Consider the following 14,945-nt stretch of genomic DNA (forward strand, 5'->3'; position numbering starts at 1 on the left):
CCAGCCGATGCTTGGCATTGCGCATGGTGATCTTAGGCTTGTGTGTGGCTGCTTGGCCATGGAAGCCAATTTCATGAAGCTCCCGACAAACAGTTCTTGTGCTGACGTTGCTTCCAGAGGCAGTTTAGAACTCGGTAGAGAGTGTTGCAACAGAGGATAGACGATCTTTACGTGCAACGCGCTTCAGCACTCGGCGGTGACATTCTGTGAGCTTGTGTGGCCTACCACTTCACGGCCGAGCCGTTGTTGCTCCTAGACGTTTTCACTTCACAATAAAAGCACTTACAGTTGACCGGGGCAGCTGTAGCAGGGCAGAAATTTGACTAACTTGTGGGAAAGGTGGCATCCTATGACGGTGCCACGCTGAAAGTCACTGAGCTCTTCAGTAAGGCCATTCTACTGCCAATGTTTGTCAATGGAGATTGCATGGGTGTGTGCTCGATTTGTCTGAAATAGACGAATGTACTAATTTCAAAAGGTGTCACATACTTTGGCCATGTAGTGTACAAACCTTGCTTTGCTGCCATACAGACACACCTAAATTGCAGCAACGAATTATAAGTAGAGCGGTGAGGACTGGTGCAGTACATGAAGACAGACAGGCGTTTTGGGGGGCTGGAGGATGGAATGACTGATTTGAGCAATGAAATGGGAGGCTCTTATGTGAGATACGGTGGTAAGAATTTTCTTTCATTTTAGGGTCATATCTTAGAGGTCATCTGACGGACTGGATGCATGATAGTTCACATTATCAGCAGTGTGAGTGAAGAACCAGACAGTGCTCACAGGAAGCAAGCAATCAGTGGTGTTTCAGGTCGTTATTCAACCCCTCAAATCAGACTGTGATAAAAGACACCCCTCTCAGCTCATCTAAGCCGCTGCAGAACAAGGGGAAGGAAATTAAAACTCACAGCTAACGATCCATCTGCTTATTACAAGTCATTATACACCACAATGTTCCTCTGGTACAATCCCAATCCTCTCATCTACTATACTCAACATGAAAACACTGCAGCTATGTGTGTGTATTATTGGCAATCGCTGTAATCCAATTAGAACGCCCCCCCATGAACGTCTTTCTCAGGTCAAACTAGGTTCCTCCCAAAACATACACACCCCATTTCAATATTCCCCTCCTGTCGGTCTGCGTTCATTAATGAGTCTGCTGTTCGTATTAGCAGCACCTTAGTGTCTGGCCAGGGCTGTGTGTGTAATGCCACTGTTGAAGACGAATGCTAGGGGAAGTGAGGGGACAGCTCTAACGATACTTCATTGTTCATCCTGCATCGCCGCGGCCATTTATGGCTACAGGCTGTATCATGGGCCGGCCTCACAGACAAACTCATTACAGCCCAAGCCCTCTTATTCCATTTCTGCCTGCCTGCTGAAAAATAATACCAATGCAGATGGACATTTGTAGAAGAGGACAAAAACAACGGAGAGAGGTGAAGTCTGAGGTAAAAGTGACGGAGGGGGAAAGAGAGAGAAACGCTGCCGTGTTCCAACGGGAAGGAGAAAAGAGAAATAATTAGGTGAGTGAGGTAAAGGGATATGAAGCAAGACGGAAGGGGAAAGAGCTTCATGAGTACATGAGAGAGAGGGGGATGAAGGTGAGAATATTATTTCTCCCCCACTCCCCCTGTTGCTGGAAGGACATTTCATTTCCTCTACTCTTCTGTAGCAAAACATGGCATGTTTCTCTGTGGGGATCATGTTCACACAGAAACAGCTCTCTGCAGGTAGAAATGTGAGCCACCTGAGAGAGCTGGTCATATAATGGTTAGTAGTGGACTATGAACAGCGCCGTCTGAGACTGTCTTTTTGTTCCGCATTGTAGGAGTCAGGTGGTACAGACAAGCGCCACAGAGTGGTGTCTGTGTAAGACACAGAGCAGACATTGGGTATCTCTCTCTGTAGGGGGATCAGTGGTCATCTAAGGTGGCAACACAGAATAACCTACACCCTGCTGACTGGGTGAAAATGGAGTGAGCGGTACAGGCAGATTGTGTGTATCTCAATAAGAGAGCATAACAGGATGCTGTCAGACATGACTTTTTTCACACAGACGTCAACTGCCATTTCCTGGAACATCATAACAGACCTTTTTGGTGAGTGAGTCGTCAGAGTCGGGGGGCATGCGTGTGGAGACATGGAACATGACCTCCACGGTAGAGGTGGCGAAGTAAGGCGTGGTCAGACCCGTGCTCTTGTTCCTCTGAAGACCTCCCATGAAGCCACAGTGACTGGTCAGATTCACCTGTTACACACAAAGGACCATCAGCACTGGACACAACCATACATTAACCTTAACCACCCACGTCACAAAGTCCCTCCAAGAGGCACAAACAATACAACGTAATATTAATATAACTCACTATTAATGATACATGTAAGGCTTATATACAGTGATGCTGAAAGGTTGTAGTGCAGAGAGTAGGGGTCTGTCTTACCTCCCAGCCCAGCCCAGAGACAAAGTCCTCGTAGGCCTGACTACCACTGGTATTAGACAGGATAGAGTGCTTGTCCTCTTGCCCCTCCGCCACGTAAAACACAGCTATCTTGTGAGTCTCACGACTAGAGGAAAAGAGGGGCATTGGGAGAAAAGACGATGAACAAGAGGAGAAAGATAAGGACACATTTTTGTTGTTCCCTAAAAGTAAAACAGTCACTTTTTCAGTCTGAAAGAGAAACAGTAACTTACCACTGCCTGGAATCAAGGTTCTTCAGCTCTCTAAGCAGTTTCTCGTTCTTCTTCAGGAGATGGAAGTTGCTCCTATGACAGAAAACAAGTGTATATGCCATTGGCATAAATAATTGTGGCATAGATTCTACATAGCCTACAGATTATATTTACAACACCGTGAGGTCTTGGTATAGATTCTAAAGATTATCAAGCTTGACTGCAACAACACACGGAGTATGGACAATAAAGTATCTATTCTAGTCTATTCTACAACAACAAGGCCCTGCATCCTCACTCCCTACAGGCAGACAGTGATCAGGTGATTAGGGCTATAGTCCACATACATTCACTGAGTAGCCCCAGACCTCTCCCTCCATACTCTCTCTCCACCATTAACAGGCCCACACTCCTAAATGACCGCCACTTTGTTTTAGTCACAGTATTTCCTGGAAAATCAGACCAATCGAGTCAAACCACAGCCAAACAACTGAGAACCCCCCCAAAATCATCACTCACAAGATTTGAGCTAAAAACACAACTACTCTGCTACTTTGTAGCAAGCAACGCACAGATGATCCTGAGAAATCAATAAGCTTAGATCTTAGTTACCGGCGTCACAACATGAGATATGGAGTTTTTAAAATTGTGCCTTATGTTCTCCCATCTGGAGCTTGAACATTAGCAGCTTAGTGTAGGCGAGAGGTCCTCAAGTGGGGGGTGTAAAAGCCACGACTACTTTCATGAAAGGACTTTGTTTCGCGGTGTTTTTCCTCCTCCCACCCTTTCACCATTTGAGTATAGGCCTCTATATTAGCTTGTTACAACGTAATGGTCTTCATTTTCTCCATTGAAAGTGAGCCATTTCAGAGGCGGCAAGCGGGAACAGCATGAAAGGCCGTTATTACACAGTGCCTGCAAGCTCGCTACCCCCGAGAGTGAATTGCAATATATTAGTCTAACGAGGAATAAATGGCAGTGTTTCAACTATAGTCAAAATCATTTTCAGGATGGAAAATGCTGTCAGTGTAAACTTACACTACTAAAACCAGATAAAGTATGTAGAAAAGATAAAAGGAGCTATATATTTTTGATAAGATCATCTTTGAAAACTAACAATCACCAATAAAAACTAGACAGAGTCTAAAGGCGCTAACAGACAGCGTGCACTAGAAAGGCTGGACCATTCATTTTCAATGAAGCCTAGACGGTGGCAAAATTCTATCCAGGCGGAGCGGTCAGTGGTGCTCGTGCCCGTGGAAGCAAAGCAGCCGAGGCGGAGAAAATAGGATTCTGCTCTATTCTTGAAGCGGTGCTGTCGTTGTTGACCAATCACAGTAGAAAACGTTGCCTGCGTGGTGATACGTCTGCATGCATGTCCAACATCAGCACCAGCTCACTCTAACTAGCTAACACTATCAGTTTACAGAGTCACGTTTGAACTAAAATAATTGTTTTCTAATCCATTTTGGATGAATAATTTATGTTGCATGTAAATACGTTTGTATGCATGCGTATAGTCTTATACCGATTATTTATTTGCACGTTGATGTTTGTTTATTTTGTTGCTATGGTCACCGGTGGCTAAGGGACAAGTGGTGTACTACGCGAGGTACTCTAGGTGATATTCCGCTGGCTGTCTGAAAAGGGTTAAAAATGCATATATTTTTGTTATAATGCTTGAGCCACTCATGGAAAAATGTGTAGAATTGCAGGAAATTAGCTTTAACACAGCAAATAATAAAATATCTGCAGCCAAGAGGGCCTTTAAAAACTTTAGTTGACCCCGCAATTATTGGCCACGCCCACTACCGGCCCATACGCTAACTTTTTTTATTTAACCTTTATTTAACTAGGCAAGTCAGTTAAGAACAAATTCTTATTTACAATGACGGCCTAGGAACAGTGGGTTAACGGCCTTGTTCAGGGGCAGAACGACAGATTTTTACCTCGTCAGCACAAGGATTCGATCTTGCAACCTTTCGGTTACTAGTCCAACGCTCTAACCACTAGGCTACCTGCTGCCCCAACTTTGCCACAGCTGCTGAAAACAACCCAAGGGGAAACACTGAATGTGGTATGAATGCCAGGAGAAGGAAAGTGATGCATTTTTTTTTCATTTAAAATTGTGATATAATAAAATGTTTTTTTAAAGGAGAGAGGCAGGGTTTTTAAAAGTCTGTGTCCTTTTATTCTCCCTTTGTATGATGGGAGTAGGCTAATAAATGTATGTTCTAGTGCCTGTCCCTCCATTCCACTCATAAGATAAAGAGATCTTTCATATAAACCCCCCCAATCATAACCCCCCCCCCCCCTTCAAAACACACAAACCTGTTAAAGATATATTTTCGGACGAGTAATGAGGGGGAGAAATGAATGGAAGGGCTATTTTTATGTCGAGCACTGCTCCTGGATAGATGGATGGAGAAAACATGTGTTCACTGATAAACACGGCCATTAGGGCTCGATGTGATGCGCGGTTTCCATTTAGCCCAATTAGTTCTCATCAATAAAGACCCAGCATCCATCTCTCGTAATACAATGAGATAATACTTCAAAGACATCAATGCAATGGGAAAAGCCATCAGAAATAGCTGCTTCGGAAATGAATCTAAGTAAAGTAATTTAAGTGAAGTGTGGTGATAATGAGGTGGATGAGATTATAGAGAGAAACAGAGAGAGACAGACAGACGGACACAGAGAGAGAGAGAGAGGGAGATGAACAGAGAAAGAGGGAGATAAACAGAAAGACAAAGAGAGAGTGCGAGAGCTGGACTATCTAGTCTAAGCTGATTATACTAAATCTGACGGGCTGAGAGACAAACAAGGCTTGCGGTAGCAGTGACACAGAATGCAGTTTCCCACTATCTGAATTTAGCACAGTACCTAGAACAAGCTAGGAAAACAAGCCAAAGCCGACAACAAGCTTTAGTTAAATCATCACATACCCATCCTCTACCTGAATCTACTGGATTTCTAAAACATTTTCATCAAATGTCCCAGTTCTCTAACTAATACAGAATAAAGCTATTTCATTATAAAAACTTAAATCAACTGTAAACTATGATTTTGGTTGTGTTCAGTAGGGCACAATGTAGCAAAACTTTTTGAAACGGTCTGAAATGGAAACTGAAAATTGGCTTTTCATTTTGGACAGGGTAGTACCTCGCTTTCACTCAGTTTCAAAAAGTTTTCTCCTGCTTCATGCCCCACTGTACAGGACCCTAGTTTGTGGTGTGGTTGGTCTCTCTTTCACCTCTTCTCCCAAGAGTTCATGCCCAGGATGTTGAGTAGCAGCCTGCAGTAGTAAAAGGCTGACTGGGGCCTGTGGGGCTCCGGCTCCCCCTGCTCCACAGCCCTCATGTTCAGCCCATTCCCCCTGTGCACCGCAAAGTCCCTCTCCTCAGCACACTGCTTCAGGATGGCGTTGATCACGTCGTTCTCCTGCTTCTCCGAGACGCAGACAGGGGGCGGGGCGGGGATGTTGAGGGGGGCTCCGGCGCGCTGCAGACACTCGGGGCTGGAGTAGCCCAGGTACTGCAGCATCTCATCTAGAACGTCATCTTCTCGTAGGGAGTCCCAGGACGGAACCACCTCCCGACACACACGCTTGGCCTGCGGGGCCATCAGCTCCAAGGCACCTTCCTCCTCCCCCTCTTCTTCCTCCTCCACAGCCTCCCCCTGCTCCCCCTCTCCCAGCTCATCCTCTCCCAGCACCACAACCACTTCTTCTTCCTCCTCCTCCTCCTCCTCCAGTGCAGTCCCCTCTTCCCTCTCCTTCTCTTCCCTCTCGCCAAGCTCCCCTGCTCGGTTCTTCTCCCCATCTGTATTCGTTCTCTCTGTAGGTCTTTTACTGTAGAGGTGCAGGGGCTGGTTAGGAGCAGCACAGTGAGGCGGGCCGTACAGTACAGCCGAGTCCCACGAGTGTTTGCCGGAGATATCCCTAACAATAACCCTCACACAGGCGCTGGTAGTGGTGAGGCCTGCAGACATCCCACCTCCGGGCACACCGTCCTCAGCCCGGATCTGGAGACAGGACAGGAGGGTGGTACCGTTCAGGACAAAGAACTGCAGGTTGGGCCCGTCGAAGAGCTCTGGGGCCAGGTCAGGGCTCTCGCTGTATGGGTTGTCCATGTTCTCACAGACATGGCTGGTTAAGGTGGCAGGGCCTCCAGACATGGGGTAGTGGCCAAGGTGGTTGACAAGATGGGTGATGACTGTCCTGGCTGCGATGGAGATCAGACCATGCTGGATACGGCTCCGCACTACAGGGAGAGAGGAAGAATAAGGAGATAAAGAGCTCTACAATTAGAACAGGGGTATGTACTGGAATCTGTTTAATGTTGACATTTCAAGGCCAGTGTCAATAAACAGAGAAGAGATAGAAAAAGAGAAGTCAGCCAGTCAGTCAGTCAGCCAGTCAATAACATGTAGTTATCAGCTCATCCCAGTGGGACCAGGTATTTGTAGTGTCAGAGTTTATCTCCAACAGAGTGTAGAGGGATGAGGGAGAGGACTGTCTGTGGAATCTAGCCAATCAAAGCACATTTAGGGTATGATGAAGAAATCAAGGTCTGTGTAGTAGAGCGCTTAGATTCCAGTTAGAACACTAGATACCTCAATGGCTCCAACTGAGAATCTCTTTACATTTCTGTGTGGCACCATGCAGAGAACAAGCCAATGCCATCACACTCAGTGTGCTAGCAGCCACCCCTTTGCAATAAGCATAATTACAGTCCCACAGAGCTGCACAAACCCTGAGCGAGCCATTACAGGGAAAAAGAATGTGCCTATCGACAGAACATGATGACAGGTTTCTCTCCCTCTCTCTCCAACAAAATCGAAGGTGCCCTTTTAGGTACAGGTGTCTCTTGCATAAGCAATTTTGATCTCAATGAGGCAAACCTGTATAAATAAAAAGGTAACATCTTCCCTTCCCTCCCTCCCTCCCTCCATCCATCCAGCCATCCTCTGCCACACCAAAAGAAAAGGAGTGAAATAAACAAATAAATGGATAGATAGAGGATTATAGATAGAGGACCGGAGAGAAAGACAGTTAGTTGCTAACAACTTTGGAAGGAAAGCAGCATGCATCACAAAGTGCTCCAATGATTAGTCATTTTCTCCTGATGGAAAAAGCTGCAGGTGCCCAGGTACAGAGGCTCCCTGCTGCTCTGAATCTAACACAGGAGTCAGGACACAGAGGAACCTAGCTGCATTCACATTACATTCAGTCCTTAGCACGGCTACCTTTAACAAGCCAGGCCACACCTAGCACTGATATAGTGGTACCCTCCGTTAGACACCATGATGAAGAAGGCTACAGACATATCAGGGCTTGGCCAGACCTGAGGCAGAGCAGAGCAGCCACACTGACTGGACTCAGCTCATCCATTTTCTCTCTCCTCATCAGATAGTTGGTATTATTTCAGTGGGGAAACAAAAATGTCAGGATCGGAATAACATGGTTATAGTTACTCTGTAGTGTAAAGTGCAACCAAGATGTTTCTAAAAAGGGGCTTTTGAATATCCATGAGGTTATATGGACTAAAACATGAACGAGTAGGATATGTAGAGATGACAATGTGACTGAGAAAAGGAGAAGTAGCAACAGAACAGGTAGTGTTCTTACCCTCGGTGACAGGCTGTAGTTTGGAGGAGCGTTCTGAGTCAGGGGAGTGGAGGGGCTCTGGTTCCTTCAGACTCTCCAGCAGCAGGAAGGGGTCGTAGTCAGGACTGGTCAGGTCTGACAGGTTCATGGGGAAATACCTGGGGCTGTTGAAGTTCTGGGCCCCATACACACAGCCATGCAGCACCTGGGAGTAGAGAAGGGAAGAAAGGGGAGATCGGAGAAAGTCCCAAGAAATCAATCAATTAACACTACCATATTTCACATGACTGTAGTTTTCTATAGAGAGAGAAAGAGAGAAAGTAATTAAATTATCTGCCAATCCCGTCACTGTGCGTTTCCATGGAGACAGAGAGGGTGGTAATGGGAAGAGAGAATGCTGTGATTGAGTGCTGACTACCGAGGACTGACTACTGAGCAGTGAGTGAGTCCGGGTGCACTCAGTGCCAGCTGTGGCATGCATTAGGAAGGAGTCCCCACAGTCTGTATTAAAGATGTAACGAAGCAGTCCTGAACTGTTCCACCATTAATGACTTCAGAGACAGATAGACAGATGCCCTGCCACAGAAAGCCTCTGCTAATAGCTCCATTACTAAATAAAAAAAACCTAAACACAAAGAAATACTACATGGTTTGTGCTCGACACCCCACTATATGTTACGGTCAACGTGAAGCAGAGATCCCTGCTAGCATATGTACAAGTAAAATCGGATATGTCGGCATTACAGTTGAAGTCGGAAGTCTACATACACTTAGGTTGGAGTCATTAAAACTCGTTTTTCAACCACTCCACAAATGTCTTTTTAACAAACTACAGTTTTAGCAAGTCGGTTAGGACATCTACTTTGTGCATGACAATTGTTTACAGACAGATTATTTCACTTATAATGCACAGTACCACAATTCCAATGGGTCAGAAGTTTACATACACTAAGTTGACTGTGCCTGTAAACAGCTTGGAAAATTCCAGAAAATTATGTCACGGCTTTAGAAGCTTCTGATAAGCTAATTGACATCATTTGAGTCAATTGGAGGTGTACCGGTGGATGTATTTCAAGGCCTACCTTCAAACTCAGTGCCTCTTTGCTTGACATCATGGGAAAATCAAAAGAAATCAGCCAAGACCTCAGATAAAGTCTGGTTCATCCTTGGGAGCAATTTCCAAATGCCCGAAGGTACCACGTTCATCTGTACAAACAATAGTACCCAAGTATAAACACCATGGGACCCCGCAGCCGTCATACCGCTCCGGAAGGAGACGTGTTCTGTCTCCTAGAGATGAACGTACTTTGGTGCAAAAACCTTGTGGAGATGCTGAAGGAAACAGGTACAAAAGTATCTATATCCACAGTAAAACAAGTCCTATATAGACGTAACCTGAAAGGCCGCTCAGTAAGGAAGAAGCCACTGCTCCAAAACCGCCATAAAAAAGTCAGACAACGGTTTGCAACTGCACATGGGGACAAAAATCGTACTTTTTGGAGAAATGTCCTCTGGTCTGATGAAACAAAAATAGAACTGTTTGGCTATAATGACCATCGTTATGTTTGGAGGAAAAAGGGGGAGGCTTGCAAGCCGAAAAACACCATCCCAACCGTGAAGCACAGGTGTGGCAGCATCACGTTGTAGGGGTGCTTTGCTGCAGGAGGGACTAGTGCACTTCACAAAATAGATGGCATCATGAGGGAGGGAAATTATGTGGACACATTAAAGCAATATCTCAAGACATCAGTCAGGAAGTTAAAGCTTGGTCGCAAATGGGTCTTCCAAATGAACAATGACCCCAAGCATACTTCCAAAATTGTGGCAAAATGGCTTAAGGACAACAAAGTCAAGGTATTGGAGTGGCCATCACAAAGCCCTGACCTCAATCCTATAGAAAATTTGTGAGCAGAACTGAAAAAGCGTGTGCAAGCAAGGAGGCCTACAAACCTGACTCAGTTACACCAGCTGTCAGGAGGAATGGGCCAAAATTCACCCAACTTATTGTGGGAAGCTTGTGGAAGGCTACCCGAAACATTTGACCCAAGTTAAACAATTTAAAGGCAATGCTACCAAATACTAATTGAGTGTATGTAAACTACTGACCCACTGGGAATGTGATGAAAGAAATAATAGCTAAAATAAATCACTCTACTATTATTCTGACATTTCACATTCTTAAAATATAAGTGGTGATCCTAACTGACCTAAGACAGGGAATTTTTATGAGGATTAAATGTCAGGAATTGTGAAAAACTGAGTTTAAATGTATTTGCCTAAGGTGTATGTAAACTTCCGACTTCAACTGTATATATTGCCTTGAAGTCAATCAATTCACAACGCTACTTCAGAAAGCTCATTTAGAAAGTTCCATTTTTGGATTGGGCATACCTTATAGATACAGCTGAGGACAGACTTGTCTGGCTTGTCCTTGTCGGGGCTGAGTGTTTGGACAGGCTGCAGCAGAGTCTTAGGAGGCAGAGCCATCACCCAGTCCAGGAGGCACAACAGCAGAGACACCACCAACTAGGGACAGACAGGCCACAACAAATATAGTTTGATTACATCAATAAATCAGAGAACAAAATACTGGATCATGACAGAAAATGAATTGTGCTTCTGCAAAAAAACGTGTCAGGCCAGTACTGTAAACAGAAAACTAACAGCAACGTTGTAATAGGTATTATTAATAGATCTCCATTTGACTAGGAGAGTTGTGTATGAGGTGAGGTGACATACCCTCTTGTCCAGTTCATGAGGGGAAGATTCTGTAGTGGGGAGCAGGTGAGTTACGGTCGCTATGAGGATCTGAAACAAGAGTTTAAAAAAAAATTGAAAGCAAAAAGATATATTGTTTTGTAATTTAAAAAGGATACTCTTGAAAAGCTCCAGAAATAATTGACATACCTTAATGCATAAATAAAAATGGACACCCAAATTTACCTCAACTATTTTCTTTGGAGTGTCTGGGGGGAATTTCTGAAGGTCATCGACATAGTTTATGAGCAAGTGCAGAATGTCGGAGGCCACCAGCGCGACAGTTTTATTTGGAAACTGAAAAACAAAAGAGACAAAAACACACACTGACTACTCTCAGCAGATGTAGAGTAGTGTAGGGCAAGGATGGGCAACTTGCGGCCCGCAGGCCCCCCCTTTTGTAGGTCTGCAGATCAATCCCCCCGCCAAAAACACATAAAAAACATCTCAACTTACTGTTGAGAGTTAGAATAGTAGAATAACCTATGTGCCATTTCGAGATGTGGTTGCATCAGCATTTTTTCGCTTGTTTTGTCAGTAAATGACAGTCACTTAATAAGCCCTTGTCAGCTAACATTTTGTAGATTGTAGTAAAGATGGTCAAATTAGCGACCGGGGGGTCGGCCATTGATTTTGTTAGTCACTCACTTAGATACCATATTAAAAACAGCAAACATTTCTCTACACCCTATAGCATAATTACTAGAATTGCATGAAATGAGTTACAAAATTGCTAAATCTTCTCTCCACTCCATGGAAAACAGTAGAATTGCAGCAAACTTGCTATAAAACTGCCTCCCCCAACACAACTTAACTTAGGGCCCACAAAAGGCTAGAGCTCTGACTGCATGTGTGGGTATGGATGTGGGTACGCAGACCCACGAGCCACTGCAGCCCCTCATGATGAGTTCAAATTTTTTGTGGCCCCCACCCCCTATCAAAGTTGCCCATCCCTGGTGTAGAGCCAAGCTGACAGGAGGAAAAACAGCACATTGTGTCAGAGACTGTCTTGATCTGTGATCAGGATTAAGATGTGGATGAGCCTAATTCTGCTGACTGGAAGAGGCCCAAACACTCATTGAGAGGGAGGGTGGGGGGCTCGACACTCCTCTCATTGTGAGAGGTGTAGGCTGAAAGGGCACAGGGAGAGGCAACCCTCCTATTCCCTGCTCCTCCTGGCACCATCTTAATTGCTTAAAAATCTCCTCCCCTTCATCTGCACCAATTGGAAAAGACTTGATAGGTGAAAAAGTGACAGGCTTTCACCTGGCCAGTTATTTCAGATCAGTGCAATAAAGGAAAGGAGGTGAAGAGAAGACGGACCTTTTATATAATTGAGGAAGAGCCATTGTCAGTGTGTGAGGGGTGTGTGAGGGGCTCAGGGAGACGACCCTCCTCTCCTTCTCATTGTGACCCTGGCTCAGGAAGACTGCAGAGTGCTTCTCCAGACCAGCAGTGCCAATGCCCACACAAAACAATGGGCTGGATCACCAGCCATTCCATTTGATTGGATAACAGTATGGACAGGAGGAGCGAGAGAAGGGGGGCCGTTTGGCAAGCGCCCTCATTTCAGACGATAGAAATATAATAATTCCTTGAGGTCGGTGGAGCATGCATTCTTCACTGGATTAGCCTTCTGTCTGAGGAGAGTGGAGCGCAGTGGAGAAGCCAAACATGTTGACAGTCGGGCCAGATTTAGCTGGGTTAGAGTTGGGTGGTGTGTGTGTGTGTGTGTGTGTGTGTGTGTGTGGGGGCCCAGACCAGTCGGTACTGTCAGTAAGCTTCTTCTGGCTACTCAGTGCAGCCCATCGCTCTCTCTCTCCAGGCAGGCTAAAACTAAGTGTGCCAGTAAACACCACACAGACCAGGGCAGGCCACAGGGAGACTTCTGCTGCTGTGCTACTTCTAACCAGGGACTGCAACAGAACACTTCCCATGGCAAGGGATGAAGGCAAGGCAACACATTTCAAAATTCAAGTCACTTTGCATGACAGATGATGCCAAAAGCACCAAGGTTATGGGTTCAATTCCTGCAACGATCACATACCAGAAATGTACGCACTCACTCACTCACAGAACTATTAGTCACTTTACTTAGCAGACGCTTTTGTCTAAAGTGGCATATTATATATAGCTACCTTCAGAGTGACACAGATGACGTTGAGGGCTTCTTTGATCTGAGTGTGTTGGGTGCCGTGGACCAACTCCTCACACAGCCAGATACCCAGACTGCACAGGGCCACACACCTGACGGGGGCAAACACAACTCCTATTCATTGTCTATTGGGCTGTTTTTTTAACAGACATCTTAGTCCATTATAAATTATGTCACATGTTAAAGTTGTTAACCCATAATCCAACATTAACATTTGGAAAGTATTCAGACCTCTTGACTTTGTCTACATTTTGTTATATAAAATAAATAAAAAATTCCTCTCAATCTACACACAATACACCATAATGACAAAGCAAAAACGTTTTTTCTTTTTTAAGAAATGTTAGCAAAATGTATAAACCCCCCCCTGAAATATCACCTTGACATAAGTATTCAGACCCTTTCTTTACTCAGTACTATGTTGAAGCACCTCTGTCAGCGATCAGAGTCTTATTTGCCTCAAGTCAGCCTCGAGTCTTCTTTGTTATGACGCTACAAGCTTGGCACAACTGTATTTGGAGAGTTTCTTCCATTCCTCTATGCAGATCCTCTCAAGCTCTGTCAGGTTGGATGGGGAGCTTCAGGTCTCCCCAGAGATGTTCGATCGGGTTCAAGTTCGGGCTCTGGCTGGGCCATTCAAGGATATTCAGAGACGTGTCGCGAAGCCACTCCTGTGTTGTCTTGGCTGTGTGTTTAGAGTTGTTGTCCTGTTGGAAGGTGAACCTTCGCCTCAGTCTAAGTTCCTGAGCTCTCTGGAGCAGGTTATCATCAAGCATATCTCTGTACTTTCCCTCTGTTCATCTTTCCCTCGATCCTGACTAGTCTCGCAGTCCCTGCCGCTGAAAAACATCCCCAAAGCATGATGCTGCCACTTCCATGCTTCATAGTAGGGAGGGTGCCAGGTTTCCTCCAGATGTGACACTTGGCAATCAGGCCAAAGAGTTCAATCTTGGTTTCATCAAACCAAAGAATCTTGTCTCTCATGGTATGAGAGTCCTTTAGTGCCTTTTGGCAAACTCCAAGCACGCCATCATGTGCCTTTTACTGAAGTGTGGCTTCCATCTGGCCACTCTACCATGAAGGCCTGATTGGTGGAGTGCTGCAGAGATGGTTGTCCTGGAAGATCCTTCCATCACCAAAGAGGAACTCTGGAGCTCTGTCAGAGTGAACGTCAGGTTCTTGGTCACCTCCCTGACCAAGGTCCTTCTCCTCCGATTTCTCAGTTTGGCCGTGCGGCCAGCTCCAGAAATTGTCTTGGTGGTTCCAAACTTCTTCCATTTAAGAATGATGCAGGTCACTGTGTTCTTCGGGACCTCAATGCTGCAGACATTTTTTGGTAACCTTCCACAGATTTGTGCCTCGACACAATTCTGTCTCGAAGCTCTACGGACCATTCCTTGGACCTCATGGATTGGTTATTGCTCTGACATGCAATGTCAACTGTGGGACCTTATATAAACAGGTGTGTGCCTTTCCAATCATGTCCAACCAATTTAATACAAGTGGACTGCAATCAAGTTGTAGAAACATCAAGGATGATCAATGGAAACAGGATGCACCCGAGGTCAATTTCGAGTCGCATAGCAAAGGGTCTGAATACTACTGTAAATACGGTATCCGTTTATTTTTTAATACATTTGCAAACATTTCTAAAAACCTGTTTTCACTTTGTCATTAAGGGGTATTGTGTGTAGATTGATGAGGAAAAACAATTTAATCAATTTAAGAATAAGGCTGTAACG

General features: G+C 45.1%; 1 protein-coding gene across 8 annotated transcripts in view; it reads right to left on the reverse strand.

Moving 5' to 3' along the window:
• Positions 1-14,945, reverse strand: part of ralgapa1 (Ral GTPase activating protein catalytic subunit alpha 1) — a 75,261-nt gene that overhangs the window by 21,274 nt on the left and 39,042 nt on the right. For all 8 annotated transcript variants that reach the window (XM_029729816.1, XM_029729815.1, XM_029729820.1 and 5 more), the window contains 9 exons: positions 13,187-13,295; positions 11,235-11,345; positions 11,031-11,099; positions 10,683-10,817; positions 8,313-8,496; positions 5,937-6,945; positions 2,702-2,773; positions 2,451-2,574; positions 2,102-2,257 (listed from right to left, as the gene is read on the reverse strand). In XM_029729816.1, coding sequence (XP_029585676.1) covers positions 2,102-2,257; positions 2,451-2,574; positions 2,702-2,773; positions 5,937-6,945; positions 8,313-8,496; positions 10,683-10,817; positions 11,031-11,099; positions 11,235-11,345; positions 13,187-13,295 — 1,969 coding nt within the window. The remainder of the gene's footprint in view (positions 1-2,101; positions 2,258-2,450; positions 2,575-2,701; positions 2,774-5,936; positions 6,946-8,312; positions 8,497-10,682; positions 10,818-11,030; positions 11,100-11,234; positions 11,346-13,186; positions 13,296-14,945) is intronic.

The sequence above is a fragment of the Salmo trutta genome, chromosome 33 (assembly GCF_901001165.1).
Source record: "Salmo trutta chromosome 33, fSalTru1.1, whole genome shotgun sequence".
NCBI classification, from domain to species: Eukaryota; Metazoa; Chordata; class Actinopteri; order Salmoniformes; family Salmonidae; genus Salmo; species Salmo trutta.